Here is a 16,187-nt window from a genome sequence, read left to right as displayed (position 1 = left end):
CACTCGAAACACCTTGAGGAGTTGTTACCGCTTGATTTACTTTCTCATACTTATTCACCATCTTCTACAACTGCAGTGAGTTTTGCTATGACAGACCGACGAAATTATGGATATTGGATTCCGGTACTCTCCAGAACTCTAACGAGCGGGAGGGTTGGGTTATGAAGCTCCATTTTCAAAGCTATAGACCTTTGGATCCTATAATCCATACATCCCTCCGATACACGCTTATATATACCTATGAGCACAACTTTCTTCACGAATGTCACAGCCAGCAGGAATTCATTGACATTAATTTTCAAGGTTCTCCATCTACAGCCCGCACAATGGTTATTCTCACAGAGAGCTTGAACAGAAAGCAAGGCGGAAATGTGATCCTCCAATTTAACAGCGATATGATCCCTTGGATCGATTTGCAAAAGTGACGGAATCTACTCCGAGAATCTCAACGGGACACGGATGCCACATACAACATGGACATCCACAATAGATAATATACCGACCTACGATACCAGCAATTATACTTTCTCGGACTGTTCCAAGCATATATCAGATTCTGATCTTTGCTCAGACGCTCTCCAGCTCTCGTCCTGGCTATTCCAGACCCAGTCTCAGAGCATCGAAATGGTCGAGGGCTACGTTCGCAGTACCTTAAGCCCTGAAATCACACCTCTTGTTCAGCTAGAGAAAGGTTCTTTGTATGATGGTCTCGAGTGGAAAAGATCTCCCTGGAAGGACGTCGCCTTGGGGGACTGCTTGGTTATTTTGCGTAACAGACAATGCCAGCTGTTATAAAACCCACCTATTGGTATTTTCAACTATGTCGAGGCAGCGCAGGAGGCCTGGGAGCAACAAGAAATGCTTAAGCGCATAATACTTGATACGCTTATTAACTCTAAATTAGTAGACGAAGAACTGATGAAAGTATATTAGATGACCAGGTGATAAGCAGATGTATTCCCACTAAGCTGACCGTCGATCCAAATATGTGAGTTCTCCTTGAGCTGGGCGCTGATGCTTGTATTCGGTAATGGTAAGTATCCCTCCTCCCATGGTTAGGTAGCATACAAAATTACGGGTGGCCTCCTGCCCATTTAAACCTCCTGCAGGCAAGGTAGCCCCTTATTTTCTGAGTGGAATCGGGTTATCCCCAGCATGTTCCTTCCCAAGCTAGAGCCATCTAGCAAGCCATTCGAGACCTCTGCCATGTATCTGTTGATCACTAGGGTTCAAGATCCCACGTGAGGAAGCTTGATACGTCAGCTTATGTATGCGCTGGTAGTGCGTCCTCAAATCCGTTGGCTCGCTGTACCGGTGGCGAGATGAGCACTGCAGTACAGCTCCCCTTTGTAAATGATGTCTTCATCAAGGCCATCGAGCTTTCCAGGCTCAATCTCTAGACGAGGAAGATGCTTTGCATGTTCAGCTGCGAGTTATCGATAGGCTAGAAGCCCATTGTCTGATCCAGCCGGCTGGTCTTGAGGTAGAGGAACCCTAATTTTGGTACCTCTCGTAGATCGCTTTTTCTGCGGCTACGGGGTTTCGTTGTCCAGAAGCCCTTTTGATGGGTGCTTTTTACATGCTTCCTTCATATGCCGACCACGGTGGTCCTTACGCTTCAATCTAGCATTGCAGTGATGACAAACTAGGTTGGCTTCAGGATCTTCATACTCTTTGTGCCTGTGGTTCATATGACGGTTGAGGTCATATGAAGTAGCACATGGTACTTGACACACTGACCTAAAATGCTTTAATTGCTTGGGACGAAGCCCTTCACAGGTCTACTATCTATGACAATGATGGTGGCCCATGTGTATGGGCTTGTGAGAAGGATGCTTATGTGTAAGAACTTTACTTATGACCGAGTAGGTTACCCAATAATACGATAATGGTTGTAGGTTTGCGTATAAGTCGGTGAGAAAGATTATAAGAAGGCAGTATAGGCAAGCACGCTAGGTTATATGGACCACTGTCGGAACGGTTCTTGAACCCTACTTCTGCAGATCCGGCACCTATCCTTCAATTTTATACCCTAGATATATAGCTACAGAGCCGCGGTATCATTACTATAGTTATTAGACCACTACCTCTTAAACTGCAAATACTCCAAGCCTCTAATCAACCAGACAGCAAGGGTATCATGATGAAACTAGTAGTAATAGAACTGTGCAGACATCCGCTGTATACTCGAACACATAATCCAGGAACTCGAATCAGAACACAAAAGTCTCCACATACAAGTGAAATCAAGTATACATATTCGTTTTCAAATTCAAATCCCGCTTCACATGCCACCGTCTCTCAAAAGAGCGGCTCTCCTCCAATGTATAGCCTTCCAAAACATCCACTAGAGAGTTCATCTTCTTGACATTTTGTGGCCCATGTGTCCCAAGCCAGACGTGAAAATTGCCATGGCTATCCTTCCCTCTGATTGAAACCGCTAGACGACTGGCTGGATCTCGTGGTTCCGCCCGCCTAGCGTAGGCATTCGGATGCGGACTCTCAGCTAGATTGAACCTGCAGTGTACAGCATCTCCATCCCTAATGCTTAGTCCAAGTGATCTTGAGATCGTAAACCGAAACATCCCACATGATATCTCTGTCATCTCGCCACCATGTGAAACATGCACAGTTGCCTCTGCCTCGGACATATAGCACCTAAGGTTTTCGGCTTTTTTATTTTCCACAGTCTCTTGCGCCTTGATACGCCTCTGAAAATGAAGCTTTTCATAATAGCCGCGAAGACGAGGATCCGGTGAGTTTCTAATGTCATTAAATGCGTCTCGTGCATGCTCAGCCCATTCACGAATGGTGGGGTCATTTGACCACAAGTATTGTTGGAAGGTGATCCGTCCGCCTATTGCATCCCTAACAACATCCGTATTGCTTGTGAATCCTTGCCACAAAGGGAGTGCAACATTAAGATGGTTCCCAGACCAAAGTTTATCCATATATCCTGGCAAGAACTCATCTAGGTGGGACGGAGTAAGTGTTTGGAAAAGAAGACACATCCACATCTCTTGTATGTTCAATACAAGCTGTGTTTCCGGGCTCAAAGGCTTTTCATGGGTAGCAAGTGTCACAAAGACAGATTCCATATCTTCGAACATGTCCCAGATGTGGTAGTGTAGGCATGGGTTGCGCCTGCGCCGGTACGGGTCGTTATGCGTCTCAATCCTGATGCATAAGATTGCTGCTTGTCCAACATAGAGCCAAAAGTGATCCGGATGATCTCTTCTCCAGAGGATATGAAGGTACACACCAGCATCCTTGGAAATTGTGGGGTCTTGGCCGATTTCCTTCAAGCTGATCAGTACATTAGTACCGCTCAATGGTGCTATTCCAATGTGGATAGGAGATATACTCAAGCAACGTGAATTTCCCTTCGATACATATGTCTCGTACGGTGGGGTTCAACCCATCTTCAAGGATTCTTCTGATATCATGGGTCTCGAGAAGCGTCCCGTATCTGTGTCCATATTTACTTTTTATCTTCTCAAGAAGATGCTCCAAAATTGCCCCACGATCCAAAGGACCTATGTTTTGGAGACGAATGGGAGTACCTGTGACCCCTTCGGTAAAGTTGTTCCTTTGTTTCGGGTTTGGTTCGATCGATTCCGTGTCATCTGGACGCTCGTATGGGAACTAATTATCAATAAGTTAGAATGGTCGACATCCTCCCCCTGGCGGCTTGAAAGAACTCACCTGCTCGGAGATGCCTGAAGGCTTTTCAACATTTCCGCCTCTATGGAGATGTGCAATCCTTGGTCGCTCGTCTAGCAACTCGCTACCACCGCAGAGGGGACAGGACTGTCCTGAACACCATAATTTGCACCTTAAACATAGCTTTGCTATGCACCTTTCTGTTGCGTGACCTATTTCGCCACACATCCAACAGAAGCGGCACAGGCATTCAGAATACCCATGTTTCGCGCAGCGGACACATAGTGGGTACGGCATGGTGGAGGTTGGTAACGACAGGAAGAGGGAGAAGCTTCCAGGAAGGATATCATAAATAAACTGAAGTGGCCAAGTTTGAGGAGGAAGTGGGAACGCGCATGTGTGGCACCTAGGCCTCATAGTACAGAAGGAATTCACTAAACATCATCTTTTCTTCACCGTGAAAGGTACGCATATTCAGACGACTACCGATTTTCATCCTATTAATACCGTGAAATGAGAACCATCCGTGTACGTCACCTGTCTGGACATAGAAAATACATCGAATATAATGCACGATGGAACTACCCATTCATTGGAGCTGGTACACCCCAGAAAACGGTAGGGAACATGCGATCAGACATCAATCTACTGACTTGAGTGTTTTGCTTAGGTATTTATGTCTGTCTTCTCCTCCATCAATAGTCATCGTCATCTTCGTGACAATTCAACCTGAGAGTAAACACATCAACTCACTCTGCTCGATTGCTTGATATCTACAAATTGGCTTTTGGTTGGCGACTGTATGAGTAAATAGTTCTATTAGCTACTCTAGTAGAAGCTACTAGACCGGAACGGTTACTCAAAACAACCTCTATTACTAATCCCCCCACACTGCGCCAATGGCAGCCCGCGCATATACCTTAGTGATCTCCTCATCCGCAGCCCCATAACAACAACACATCCGTTCACGTCACCATCCTCCAGACTATATCGAACTCTTGCCTCAAAATGGTACATCTTCCACCCCCTTCTACTATCCAACCGTCGCATGCATACAACAGAACTAACGCTTGTCAGTCTGACCTCCACACCAACTCCGCCGTCACCCTCGGCGCCCTCACCTCTCTCGGCGGCATCATCGGCTACGCCCGCACCGGCTCCATTCCCTCCATCGCTGCTGGCCTCTCCGTCGGCGCCCTCTACCTGTACAGCTTCTCGCGCCTGCGCAGTGGCCAGTCCCACGGCGAGGAGCTGGCCCTGCTGGCCTCCGCCGTCCTCGGCGGGAGCTCCATCCCCCGCGCCATCAAGACGAAGAAGATGGTGCCCGTGGGGTTGAGCGTGCTGGCGACTTATGGATTGGTGGTGTTTGGCGCGGCTGTGAAGGAGAAGCGGGCTTGATATCCTTCCTTCTATTGGATTTGACTTTGGATGTATGATAAGTTGGGGGGTTATGGGGGGTGGCTTGATTACAGACTGAAAGCGGATGCACTACGTTGATACTGATATCCAATCTACCTGTTCATTTTGCTCTTGCGTGGATGAAGCCTACCTTGGCTAGACTTACAGTAATTGATTGGAACCCGTCCCAACCCGACCAACCCAACCGGTATCCAGATCGACCCTCCCGCTGGCCTCGCAACTGAGATCAGTGCCCTTCGCTCAGGTGAACGACCGACTCACCATCTTCATCGTCCGTATTGTGCATCGGCAGTTGACGTGCCCGAGATCATCAAGAGGAAAAGCCACGGGACATCTGTGTGAGCGAGAGATTCCTCGTCAAACTACTGATACGACAATCAGGGCAGGGAAGTAGCAAATTGTGATCGAACAGAAGGAAAAAAGAAACAGATAAAAAAGAGTCAAAAGGCGGCGTGATCTCTAGAAATTTGAATTGCAATCGCACTTAGCTGGAAAGAGTCTGATCCACGGGTTTTCTTTCCCTGTCCCCTGGACAGAAAGAATCGACGAGTGCTGCTTGGAGGGGGAGGAAGGCCTGGACTAGTCGGCTGCATCGACGACTGTGTCCGAGTCCCGCGTCGCGCCTGCAACAGCAGCCGGAGGAACGGCTTCCAACACCGTCTCTCCACGACGATCGGGAACGAAGGCGTACCGCGGCAATCGGGCCATCTTCTCCTCCGGACTGGTTTCATTGTCAGAATACACCAATCTTGCCTTGGATTTGTCTTTCTTGGGGGCCTTCTCTTCCGCCGCCGGTCCCCCGCCGTCGGTCGTCTGTTCTGCTGCCTTGGCAGCCCCAGATATCAGATCGTCCACGGACGAGGAAATCTGTGCTGTCTCGGGTGCGCTGCCGTTCGAAGCGCCGCCCGCCGGGGATCCGGCCGTACCGGGAACGACGTGTCCCATGTGCATCTGTTGCATCTGGTAGGCGTTGACCTGCGGAGCGCCGACCACAGGTCGCTGGGGAAGGCTGGGCGCCGCGGGGAGGCTACCCTGTCGTTGCATGTAGCCGGCCGTTTGGGGCGGGGTGTGCTGCGGCGGCGGCGTTGCCCCATATGCTGGGGCGGGCTGGCCAGGGGTCCCCGGGAACGGCTGGGGCGAATAGCCAGATGGAGGATACTGCGCACTAGATGGGAAGGGCGGTTGTCCGCCTGGTGAGAAGTTCTGGTATACTGGACTTGCCGTTTGTTGGTAAGGAGAGCCTGCCGCGCCTCCGTACGGCTGGGGGTACGAGAATTGTTGGGTTGGGGCGGGTGCACTCGCGGGCGGCTGACCCTAGCGGTACATGTTAGTATATATGCGGAGAAAACCCAAAGATATGAAAACGCTGGACGTACAAATCCAGTTTGTCCGGCGCCGACGGGCGTCGCCTCGCCACTGCTGCCTCCAGCGCGAGCCTCAGCTTTCTTGGCCTTGTGTTCGGCCAGTCGCTTCTTGAGATCCGACACATTCTCGAGCTTGGGCTTCTTCGCGGGCTGTCCACCGGACCCGGTTCCCGGGGGCGGATTCCCTGTCACGGCCTGCCGCTCGGCCTCCGCCTGTTGGAACTGAGCCACCACTCGCTGGTTGTGAGCCTGAATGATGTCCTCGGGGACGCCTTCCATGCCGAAGATCTCGACATCGAGACTGGATCGATTCGGGAGCGCATTGTCCACGCTGGACAGCTGTTCCTTGTGTACTTGGCTCATATGCACCGACAGTCCTGTACAGGGGAGAAGGGCACACAGGTTAGCGAGGATATTCCCCGGAGACATCGGTCGTGAAGGCTCGGGCGAACTCACCTCCTGCGGTGTTCAGCCTCCGCCCGCACCGCTCGCATTTGAAGTGCTTGGCTTTCTGGTGAGAAATGAGGATCTTCAGGTCGTCGAAATCCCGCTCGCAGTAGTAACACCACGGACGAGCCAAAAGCTCTTCCAGCGTCGGACCACGTCTCTTTTTGCCCATATTGACAGTCTATTCGATGAGTCTATGTAGGTTCGCCGGCGTCGACGGTCAGTGGGATAAGGAGGAGCGGAGAAGGAAGAAAGAGGAGGTTGAGCGCGTAGTGAGTTGTCGGCGCAGAGTTGGTTCGTCGCCCGGAAGGTGAGGCTGCAACATCACGTGAGGAAGTACTACCACGTGATCAGAATATACTAGAACTACCATGAACAAGGCCTTCGTCGATGAAACGCATCAGATACTCCATTGATGAATTCGAGCAACTCATTAGTACAATTTAAATCTAAAACAGGGTGTAAAACCTCTGAGTTCATTCCCTATCTAGGAACTCGGCCAACTAAGAGCTAACTATCACTGAGGGTCGACTGCTCTAGCCTATCTATGGCTTATTTTCGTCTGATTGTTCAGCGCTTCAGCAAAGAGCTCATCTTTTGACTTCTGGAATCCCATATCACCAGACAGACGCATATCGGGGGTGTCATCGCAGGCCCTTGCAATGCGCACAGCCTCCTCAAACTTCACGGTGCTTCCGCTCTCCTTTATTTGAACGTGGATATTGAGCATCTTTCTGACCATAGGGTCAGGGCCCAGTGTTGCTAATCTAGTTTACGACGCAGGATATTTTTAGACAGTTCTATACTCCGTATATAGGCGATGATTACTATATCGTTAACTTTAGTATTCAATCTAGGAATGACTTTGGTCATAATACTTCTTTACAAGCACCGAGGCATGATTTATAGCGCCTATGCAATGTATACCAACCAACACTCATGTAACCCATCGTAACAGTCATGCAGTGCACCATGCAATTAATAGGCAGACTCACTGGTTGAGCCTTCCAGTATGTAGGGGAATAGACGCACACTGACCTGTGTTCAGCCCCCTTAGTCTCGAAGCTAGTTATGACAGCGGGACCGAGTACTATCCGTCACTCCATAATCTTGCCCATACTCAAGAGTCGCATCAGGCTCGTCATCATCCTCGACGCGGAAGTCCGTGCCAGTATATTCGTCGTCGCCATCATAATCATCGTCGTCGTCGCCGTTATCCTGGAAACCCTCTGACTCGACCGTCCAGAAAACAGGGATAGCACTCACGGAGGCAAATGCAGCCAGCAGCCACCAGGGAAAGATCACGTAGCGCTTCCTCAGGCCAAACGAATACGCCGCACCGCAGAGGGCGGGCCCAGCGGCCCGTCCGATCGCGCTGACGCTGGTGGCAACTCCATTGAGGGTTCCCAGGACATTCAGGCTGGTGGCGGAGTTGGTGAGGAGGATGGTGCTGCAGGGAAACCCAAAGATCGAGACGGACAGTTTTGCTAGCATGAGTAGAAACACCGTGACGTGACGAAGGGAATCCGGAACCAGGGCTGTGTACGGAGTCAACAGATACAGAACCGGAAATATCACGGCCACGGTCTTGTAGCAATTCAGGACACCGTATTTCTTCGCGGCGTTGGGGAAGATGAGGAACTGCACAAGCATGCCGATGATCCCGATAAGGGTGTAGTAGATGCCGATTGTTTGCGAGTCTGTCCACATTAATCAGTACGGAAGGATCTATTTGAATAAGGGGATACTGAGCATCGCATACCCACGCCGAATCCGCCGATGAATTTAAACGGTAGATGGACATCGGGGTTGCCGTCTCTCTCTTGTACGGGACTGTGGAGGAACACTGGGAAGAGCGTGTCAAAGGCCATGTTGTGCATCGCCATGGTGGCGTACGACAATAGGATAATGCTTGATTGCGGCGTGAATACATCCTTCCAGCTGGGGATTTTGACGGGACGTTTCGCCTTAGCCCTGGGCCGATTCTCCCCAAGCAAAGCGGTGGTTTCGTCGTCTTGCGACTTGTAATGGAGCTTCCTTCGCTTCCGGATGCAAGGGCGCGTCAGCATTTCACCTAGCAGCAATCCATAATCACGATGGTTCTTTTTTGCCGCCAGTGTTTCCTGTATTTTTGATTAGCATCGATAGTCACAGTCTGCCGAGACGGCTTCTCACCTGGAGGAAGAGCCATCCTGTGGTAATGCCAATAACAAAGAAGACAGCAGAAGCCAGGTTAGGCAGGATGAACGGGTATTCCTTCAAGAATACCGAGCCTCCAAACAAGCTTGGATGCTTAAGCGCCGGCCTTGCCAGGGCGCCTCCGAACGCCGGCCCAAAAATACTCCCGATGGTCCAGACTAGGGGCATGACGCTGAAGGCGCGAGGCTGGAGCTCCTTCTCCGGCACCATCTCAGCTACCATGGTTCGGATGATGCCGACATTTCCATTCATCAGCCCCAGAAAGGCGCGGGAAGTGATTAGCATTCCGAGAGTTTTGGAAAGTCCGAACATCAAGGAGAAGACCATAGTAAACATTAGACCAGTTAGGATAATAGGCTTACGGCCGAACGTATCCGACGCGGTTCCCCAGGGCACAGCCATGGCGGCCTGGGAAACGGAGGTCACTGCGGAAGAGATTCCCACCCATTTTCCGACCTCGTTTTTGGAGACGCCGACTTCTTCGATCATCTCTGGCTGGGAGATGTTAGTGGAGGGTCAGGAAAGGAAGCGCAGGGTGCATACGAGGTATGGTAAGACCGAAGTCAAGACCACTGAAAGAGTTAGTCTCGATGTAGGTTAGGCACTGGGGGATTTTGCTCAGACATACCTGGTTCTGCGAAGCGACATATTGCTGGATAAAAGATTAGCGACTTTCTAAACGGTGCTAGACAGGTCATACATAAAATGATCAACTGCCGAACCGGCAGCCTGAAGGTTTTCTCCCGCATGAGAGTGTGAGCGGCCTGGCTGACCAAAGTCTCTCAAACAAAGACCGCGGCTTTCCCGGGGTATAAGAGATGCCCAACAGAACAACAGTAAGAAGAAAAAAAGAAGAGAGCGAAAGAGGAGATGAGGCGGAGTCAATCCTGTGGAATCACGAGGGAAACTAAAGCAAGCATTTAGTAGTCCTGGTGGGTCAGCACGAGTCTTAGTTGCATTTAGTGGGGATATCAGTCATCGATCTGTTTTGTTCCTGTTGCATCCGTCAACGATCCAACCTCGATCCAATCGCTTCATCGCCCTCGTCGCAGTTGACGCAATCCTGCAGAGGTATAGACGGGGATTGTACGGTTGAAGAATGGGATTCCGGGTCTTCAAGGCTGACGATGTGAAGTCCGGATTCTTTTCCGCGATCTCGCATTGGCTGCTTGATCTTCACCTCTCGTGACAGATGTCTACATTGAGAACTATATCGGCCATGACAGGCGTACCGCATAATACACCACCCCTAGGAGATTATACATTATTTACTTTCGTGGGATTTGACGGGATCTGCTCTCGGTGTGTTCTGGCGGATCTTACAGCGACATGCATGATTGTGACTGGCCGGCTATATCCGCTGAGGGGAACCACACAGTTCGAAGTGGGCTGTCCAAAGGTATAAATATACATCATAACTCCCCGGATCAAGAAAAACAGTCTCCTCATACCCCTGTATGTCATGTCCCACCTAACATACTACAACTACGACGGCGTCGGCAAACGCAACCAGCAAAACTTCAAGTACAGCCAGGCGGTTCGTATAGGCGACCGCATTGAATGTTCTGGACAAGGTATGCAGCATCTTACCTCATTTCCCTGATACCATTTTATAGAAATAAATGGCTGACGGGTTGGTTAAGGCGGCTGGGATCCCGACACAGGCGATTTCTATAAAGAGATTAATGCGCAGATTGACCAGGCCTTTCGAAATGTCGAGCTAGCACTGAAGACTGCAGGTGGGAAAGGATGGGAACAGGTCTTTCGCGTGAATTCTTACCACGTACCCATCAATAACGAGGCCTTAGAGGCAATGGTACGCAATTTCAGGAACTATATGCCGAATCATGAACCGCTATGGACTTGTGTCGGTGTCACCAGACTCGGGGAGGATGATATGAGAGTTGAGATTGAAGTTGTGGCCCATGATCCTAAATGATACCGTCGAAAAGTTATACCTACAGCCATTCCATATTTTGAGAGAATAGGAAGCTTGTTGCTTGACAGCTCGCTTGACAACCTCTGTCTGCGTAGAGCAGCATCTAGATAAGAATTTTCAAGACTTCCGAGTCGTCGTTGTTGCCAAACTCAGTAGCCCTCTTCAACGCATCCCCAGGAGACATTCTCTCCACCTTCCACATAGCACCAGTCACTTTCTCCAGGGATCCCAGGGCCTGCCACTGCGAATCCAGTGAACGAAGCCACAAAGACGGGCTTGCTCTTCATCTCATCTGGCTTCAACAGCACCCTTGACCACTGCAGCAGAAGTAGCTTTGGAATAAAGATTACGGGTTCCTTGACGGAGACTTGAGCAGCTATACTGTAGATATAGTTAAAAGAAAAGAAGAACTGTTCAGTTTTCCAAGCTAGATTGGCCTATATGCGCATACTCTTTTTAGTAACGAGACTCTAAGCATCCAAGGAACGCATCCAGTGCCACTATATCAGGTACATATCATCTTGCATAACCAATTATAAATGGCGTATATGCACGCACAACACATCACTTATTACTTCAGCAGCTTTGTGCCGGCTTCCAGTCGCTCAACGATAATGGAGCGCCATTTCTGGAAAAACCAACGTTAGCGACAAACAGAGACAATTGACACCAAGGAATCGAAGATGAACTCACCTGGGCGTTGCCCAAATCCGAAGCCTCGAAACTCTCTACCAATCCGGGGTACGTCGCACCGGCATACCCCGTCCAGATGCCCGGCGCGAACACCACGTGCTTGTACCAGCTCCGGCCGTCCAAGCCAGGATCGTACAAGAACTGACGCTCAATCGCCTTGTATTTATCGTTGACAGCGCGGATCTGGAAGTACAACTTCACTTTCTTCCACCAGAGATACCAAGGGACGTCGTCGTCCAACCGGGACGCCAGGTCGGCGGCGTATGCATCGAACTTCACAGCTGCTGTCTGGAATTCATCTATGGCCTTGTCCAGGGCACCAAAGTCGAAGGGGCTTCCGTCGGGAAGGTTCTTGGCGGACGGCTTAATCTTTTCCAAGTATGCCCCCAGGCCAACACCGTAATCAGCGGCACTCAAAGCCATAACTGGCGTCTCCACAAGCTTGGCGGCTGCCAGGGCCCAAATCTTCGAACAGGCCTCGTGATAAAGCCAGTTCGGATCACCGAACCGATCCATCCAGCTAAAACTATCATAGTTGGAGTGGTAATGGTACACTGGGTCCTGGTGGCCACGGCTAAAGCCAAGGTCAAAACTGGGGACTCCAATGAAGTCTTGGAAAGCAGTGAAGTCACTTCCACTCCCCATAGTACCAATTCTACCGTTCCACACATCGCGGACAGTCTGGCCCTCAACTGTCTGGTTAGGAGACTGGACCAAGCCCGTCACTTCGTAGATGACGTTGTTCAGGAGAGGACTGGCCGTGGGTCTGAGTTGTGTTCCGGCTGCGGCGACATCGACGTTGAGGTAGGCAATATTGGCCTTCGAGAGCCAGGGGATATTATCCTCGACCCACTCAGTAGATCCCAACAGTCCGTACTCTTCTCCATCCCAGCTTGCGAAGACAATGGTGCGCAGTGGCTTCCAGCCGGACTTGAGAGCCTCACCAAAGCTGCGAATCACCTCGTTCAGAACAGCAGAGCCACTGTTAGGGTCACCAGCTCCACCAGCAATCCAGGCATCTCTGTGGTTGCCCAGGATGACGACTTCATCTGGGATCGAGCCTTTAATAACACCAATCACATTCCACAAGGGAGTAGTGACATATTCTTGCTCATTATAGAGATTGATGACGACATCGTCTGGCGAGGGGCCGATATTATAGTCCACTCCCTTAGGACCAAGCTTGCCGCCTTGCCACCACCTATTGAAATCTGACGCCTTAGGGCCGTGTCCGTTGAGAGCCTTCAGGAGAGGGAGGACCTCCTTGTAGGAGATTGGAAGGGAGGGAATGGATGGAATTGAATTGTGAGGATCTTGTCTCTCACATCCGGGCTTTGATGCATACCCAGGAGTAGTAGGGTCACCTGGGGCGATACCTATTGCATCACATTGAGTTAGATCTAGGTTGCACCCGAGAAGCAAGGGGAAGCTGACTCAAAAATTGAGCGCTGCCACGTTGAACAGCACTTGGGTTACGAGCCGGGCCATTCGGGTAGGCTTCGTAGCCGTTTTCCTCGATGATATCTCCGTCCTCTTGTGGATCGTCGTACAAGATCACACCTACCATGCCGAGTTCTTGTGCGCGCTTGACCTTGAGCCCACGGAAGATACGACCATACTTGATGATTGCAATCTTTCCTGCAAGACTCACGTTGGCATCAACAAGGTCCTGGAAGTCGTAGACGGTGCCGAAATTGGCGTATACAAACGGCGCGGTGACGTTGCCACTAGCGGAGTAACCATGGAAAGTGGGTACGCGATCAGGCAGACCACTGGTGTCGTCCTCGTCCAGCACGTCTTCTTCGAGAGAAGCCTCGAAAGTGACCTCAGCCGCATCGCCCGACTTCTTCAATAAGGCCAAACGATGATCCACGGGATAATTGAGGTAGATGTCGTACGCCACGATGCTGGTATCCTCAACGCCGAGCTCCTTCCAGCGCTCCTGGGTCCACACGGCCTGACTTAAATTCTTGCCGGCCAGATGGGGCCCCGCAGTGTAGTAGCTGCTCCATTCGCGCGCCTTGGCGGCCGAGGGAGTGTTCTGGAGGATGGCTTGCAGTTCTTCATAGGACAGACCATCACCGTGAGGCCACGAGGAGTGTGGGAAGGGATGGGCTCCAGGAAGGTAGGACAAGATTGAACCATGATCACGAGGAAGAATGGCCGAGGGAACTAGGAACAGAACCACGGCGATGAGCAGCACTAAACCAAGGGAGAAAGTGCAGATCCGTCGCAAGGTATGATGGGGATACCGGTATCGCTGGGGAGCGACGTTGACTAGAAGGAGAGGGGTGGTTTCTGAGGGCGCCATGACTGAGCCCAGGAACTTCTCCCTCATCTCCGGGGGCATCTTTGAGGGGATGGTGGAAGGACGAAGGAAGTGGAAGCGGAGAAGAAGCAGATGGGGAAGTCGGGGAATGGAGGAAGAGACGCCTTACGTCAGGCGAGCCTTATCGTTCGTTATCGCTTCCCCTCTTTTTTACTCGTTCGGGAAGGGAAAGCTTGTCGCTCAGAACGGCTAAACCCAAACATTGGTTACCTCACTATCCCTAACTATATACATTAACTATACCAGCTGAACATCGCAGCAGAATCCTCACAAGCAATTTCGTTAGTATTTCGTACAGCAACCCCACCACCTCTACGCCTCCACCGGAATGGGCACCTTGTCGTTCAAGGCGTGGTTCAGTTTCTCCCCGATATCGATACTCTGCCGCAGGATCATCCGGGCAGATTCATCGTTGACCCCCATGTCTTCCTTGACCAGCCTTGTCGCCAGTTCGGGAACAAGCACGTGTTGAGCATAACCCACTACCCCGATTTTCTTGACGATGTGATCCTCCGCTGCAAGTCGGCGAAGTGTGCGCGAGAATCGGTCTGTCAACCCATGTAACCTAGACATATATGCAGTCAGTATTGTAAACCAACATAGAATCGCATCAGCATGGACTTGACCGTACATCTTCGCAGCACCCCGTGTGCCATAATAACCGCATGATATTGTCTCCAGCCCGTCTCCATCTAATGTCAACCGGAAGTTGGTCGTCTGCCCGGATTTCAGTGACTCGTCCAGGATGTTGCGGTAGTACGAGGTACTATCCGGGAGCAGAATGCTCTCAATATCGTCAAAGTGGCGCTTGATCCGCTCATCGAATCCCTCCCAGTCAATCTCTGGATAGCCTTTCTCACGCCATTCCTTCTCTGCAGAGCCGGTCTTGTGCGACTCGCAGAACCGCTGCTGTTCCCGAATACGTTGCTTCGACTGTGCTTGAAACCTCATCAGCGCTCTCGGGTCGACTGGTTCTTTACACCAAGGACAGAGTGCCTGATCAGCCGGGATCAGGTCCTCAGCAGTGTCCGACATATTATCAAGCGCATCTACCACGCTGGAGGCAAGGGAGCTGAGCGGTGTGCCCGGGCCGGAGTCATCGTCGAAGATTTGTGCGGAGGACGTGGCGAAAGAGGAGCTGGAAGTGGCGTCGGGGTACGATGGCATCTTGAATTGCGGAGTCGGCTTGACTGGACTCGGAATATCGATAACCATTGGTACCTTGAAGCCGTTTGGTGACGCAGGCGCCTTGTCCGATTTCGATTTGTTCTTGCGCGGGCTGGATTTCTTCTTTTTCTTCCTTCTATCACTGTCCGGGGAAGGCGACTTCGTCTGAGATGGCGCCAGACCGGAGCTAGTTCTCCCAAATCCTCTATTGCGGGATTGAAAAGTGCGCTTCACGCTCTGGGAGGACCACATCTCCCGGAAAGAATCGTCTTCGTCGCTCTCAACCTGACCCAGCCCTGCGGAGTCGCGCTTCCGCCGGACCGCTCCTTTCGTATTGGATTTGCCTCCCTCAGCTGCCCCGTTATCCTGTGAGCTTTTCAACAGCTTCTCCTCCAATGTCATCTTCGGTAGGCTGGGGCTCCGATCATCTCGTAAGCCCGGGCTGGAACGGGCATTGCTCTCCACGTCCTCTTCAGAGCTAAGGGGCTCATCGTCAGTGGCGGGTTCAGGTTTTGCAGGAGTCTTATCGCCAAAGACTGAATGTAACGATTTCTCTGGACCGTTCCTTCTCGTCAACCGTATGGATGCGTAGCTCGGATCGCGTCTTTGAGCAGTCGCCATGGTGGAAGCTTTCGGGAATCTGGGGTGGAACCGAGTCGTGTGTGAGTGGGACTGGGACGAGCAGTGGAAACTGAGCAATCTTCCAAATCTCAGGTGAAACTAAGGCTTATAGCTGCCTATGTCGTCAATAGCGGACCGCGGCTGGAACCGTGGTCAGGCACCAGGACGCGAACCTCGGAACCTCAGATCTACCTCAGACAGATCGACTTGCGTGCGAGCTAAGGAAAGCCCTGCTTAATTAACTTCAGTATCCGGTCTGGTGAGCTCTGCGACTTCGCCGGTGGGGGAGGCGAATAATGCGAGAAGGGAGGAAGTGACGCGTGTGGTTGGGGTCACACGCTATCGC

At 51.2% G+C, this 16,187-nt stretch overlaps 8 protein-coding genes across 8 annotated transcripts; 3 read left to right on the top strand and 5 right to left on the bottom strand.

The window, feature by feature from the left end:
• Positions 1-2,246: 2,246 nt before the first annotated feature.
• Positions 2,247-3,926, bottom strand: BDV59DRAFT_196889 (uncharacterized protein; the record flags this gene model as incomplete). Its single annotated transcript, XM_073692791.1, has 3 exons — positions 2,247-3,337; positions 3,486-3,645; positions 3,888-3,926. 3 exons carry the CDS (start codon positions 3,924-3,926, stop codon positions 2,247-2,249), a joined length of 1,290 nt encoding a protein of 429 aa, XP_073542709.1.
• Positions 3,927-4,158: 232 nt separating this feature from the next.
• Positions 4,159-4,454, top strand: BDV59DRAFT_189707 (uncharacterized protein). The gene has a single exon (XM_073691649.1). It carries the CDS (start codon positions 4,239-4,241, stop codon positions 4,431-4,433), a length of 195 nt encoding a protein of 64 aa, XP_073542708.1. The 5' UTR covers positions 4,159-4,238; the 3' UTR covers positions 4,434-4,454.
• Positions 4,455-4,607: 153 nt separating this feature from the next.
• BDV59DRAFT_189706 (TMEM14 family protein) lies at positions 4,608-5,187 on the top strand. The gene is made up of 2 exons (XM_073691648.1): positions 4,608-4,674; positions 4,741-5,187. The coding sequence occupies exons 1-2, from the start codon at positions 4,672-4,674 to the stop codon at positions 5,059-5,061; spliced, it is 324 nt and encodes a 107-aa protein (XP_073542707.1). The 5' UTR covers positions 4,608-4,671; the 3' UTR covers positions 5,062-5,187.
• On the bottom strand, positions 5,188-7,257 carry BDV59DRAFT_189703 (putative C2H2 finger domain protein). Its single transcript, XM_073691647.1, has 3 exons — positions 6,903-7,257; positions 6,459-6,823; positions 5,188-6,396 (listed from the first exon to the last, which is right to left on the bottom strand). Exons 1-3 carry the CDS (start codon positions 7,063-7,065, stop codon positions 5,662-5,664), a joined length of 1,263 nt encoding a protein of 420 aa, XP_073542706.1. The 5' UTR covers positions 7,066-7,257; the 3' UTR covers positions 5,188-5,661.
• A 469-nt stretch (positions 7,258-7,726) lies between these two features.
• BDV59DRAFT_189702 (MFS transporter) lies at positions 7,727-10,519 on the bottom strand. The gene is made up of 6 exons (XM_073691646.1): positions 9,793-10,519; positions 9,721-9,744; positions 9,636-9,664; positions 9,069-9,587; positions 8,656-9,016; positions 7,727-8,593 (listed from the first exon to the last, which is right to left on the bottom strand). Exons 1-6 carry the CDS (start codon positions 9,839-9,841, stop codon positions 7,959-7,961), a joined length of 1,617 nt encoding a protein of 538 aa, XP_073542705.1. The 5' UTR covers positions 9,842-10,519; the 3' UTR covers positions 7,727-7,958.
• A 19-nt stretch (positions 10,520-10,538) lies between these two features.
• BDV59DRAFT_189700 (RidA family protein) lies at positions 10,539-11,131 on the top strand (the record flags this gene model as incomplete). Its single annotated transcript, XM_073691645.1, has 2 exons — positions 10,539-10,666; positions 10,736-11,131. Coding segments are annotated over exons 1-2 (404 nt in total), but the record flags the coding sequence as incomplete, so codon positions are not given.
• A 310-nt stretch (positions 11,132-11,441) lies between these two features.
• On the bottom strand, positions 11,442-14,126 carry BDV59DRAFT_189698 (M28 family metallopeptidase). Its single transcript, XM_073691644.1, has 3 exons — positions 13,159-14,126; positions 11,725-13,100; positions 11,442-11,659 (listed from the first exon to the last, which is right to left on the bottom strand). The coding sequence occupies exons 1-3, from the start codon at positions 14,072-14,074 to the stop codon at positions 11,603-11,605; spliced, it is 2,349 nt and encodes a 782-aa protein (XP_073542703.1). The 5' UTR covers positions 14,075-14,126; the 3' UTR covers positions 11,442-11,602.
• Positions 14,127-14,226: 100 nt separating this feature from the next.
• Positions 14,227-16,179, bottom strand: BDV59DRAFT_189697 (RTC4 family protein). The gene is made up of 2 exons (XM_073691643.1): positions 14,685-16,179; positions 14,227-14,618 (listed from the first exon to the last, which is right to left on the bottom strand). The coding sequence occupies exons 1-2, from the start codon at positions 15,839-15,841 to the stop codon at positions 14,366-14,368; spliced, it is 1,410 nt and encodes a 469-aa protein (XP_073542702.1). The 5' UTR covers positions 15,842-16,179; the 3' UTR covers positions 14,227-14,365.
• Positions 16,180-16,187: the final 8 nt, after the last annotated feature.

Source organism: Aspergillus ambiguus, assembly GCF_047715705.1.
Source record: "Aspergillus ambiguus strain CBS 117.58 unplaced genomic scaffold BDV59scaffold_70, whole genome shotgun sequence".
Classification (NCBI taxonomy): Eukaryota; Fungi; Ascomycota; class Eurotiomycetes; order Eurotiales; family Aspergillaceae; genus Aspergillus; species Aspergillus ambiguus.
Note: the sequence above shows the minus strand (reverse complement) of the source record. Positions and strands in the feature narration are given on the sequence as shown.

Excerpts from the sequence above, each read along its gene's own strand:
- BDV59DRAFT_189702 (XM_073691646.1), bottom strand. The coding sequence starts at position 9,841 with ATGCGGGAGAAAACCTTCAGGCTGCCGGTTCGGCAGTTGATCATTTTA. Across the intron at positions 9,665-9,720 it reads ATGTCGCTTCGCAGAACCAG|TGGTCTTGACTTCGGTCTTA; the intron begins GTATGTCTGAGC and ends TAACTCTTTCAG. Across the intron at positions 9,017-9,068 it reads CAGGATGGCTCTTCCTCCAG|GAAACACTGGCGGCAAAAAA; the intron begins GTGAGAAGCCGT and ends TCAAAAATACAG.
- BDV59DRAFT_189703 (XM_073691647.1), bottom strand. The coding sequence starts at position 7,065 with ATGGGCAAAAAGAGACGTGGTCCGACGCTGGAAGAGCTTTTGGCTCGT. Across the intron at positions 6,824-6,902 it reads GAGGCTGAACACCGCAGGAG|GACTGTCGGTGCATATGAGC; the intron begins GTGAGTTCGCCC and ends TCCCCTGTACAG. Across the intron at positions 6,397-6,458 it reads GCGCCGGACAAACTGGATTT|GGTCAGCCGCCCGCGAGTGC; the intron begins GTACGTCCAGCG and ends ATGTACCGCTAG.
- BDV59DRAFT_189697 (XM_073691643.1), bottom strand. The coding sequence starts at position 15,841 with ATGGCGACTGCTCAAAGACGCGATCCGAGCTACGCATCCATACGGTTG. Across the intron at positions 14,619-14,684 it reads ACACGGGGTGCTGCGAAGAT|GTTACATGGGTTGACAGACC; the intron begins GTACGGTCAAGT and ends ATATATGTCTAG.
- BDV59DRAFT_189707 (XM_073691649.1), top strand. The coding sequence starts at position 4,239 with ATGGAACTACCCATTCATTGGAGCTGGTACACCCCAGAAAACGGTAGG.
- BDV59DRAFT_189698 (XM_073691644.1), bottom strand. The coding sequence starts at position 14,074 with ATGCCCCCGGAGATGAGGGAGAAGTTCCTGGGCTCAGTCATGGCGCCC. Across the intron at positions 13,101-13,158 it reads TGGCAGCGCTCAATTTTTGA|GTATCGCCCCAGGTGACCCT; the intron begins GTCAGCTTCCCC and ends GTGATGCAATAG. Across the intron at positions 11,660-11,724 it reads CGGATTTGGGCAACGCCCAG|AAATGGCGCTCCATTATCGT; the intron begins GTGAGTTCATCT and ends TGGTTTTTCCAG.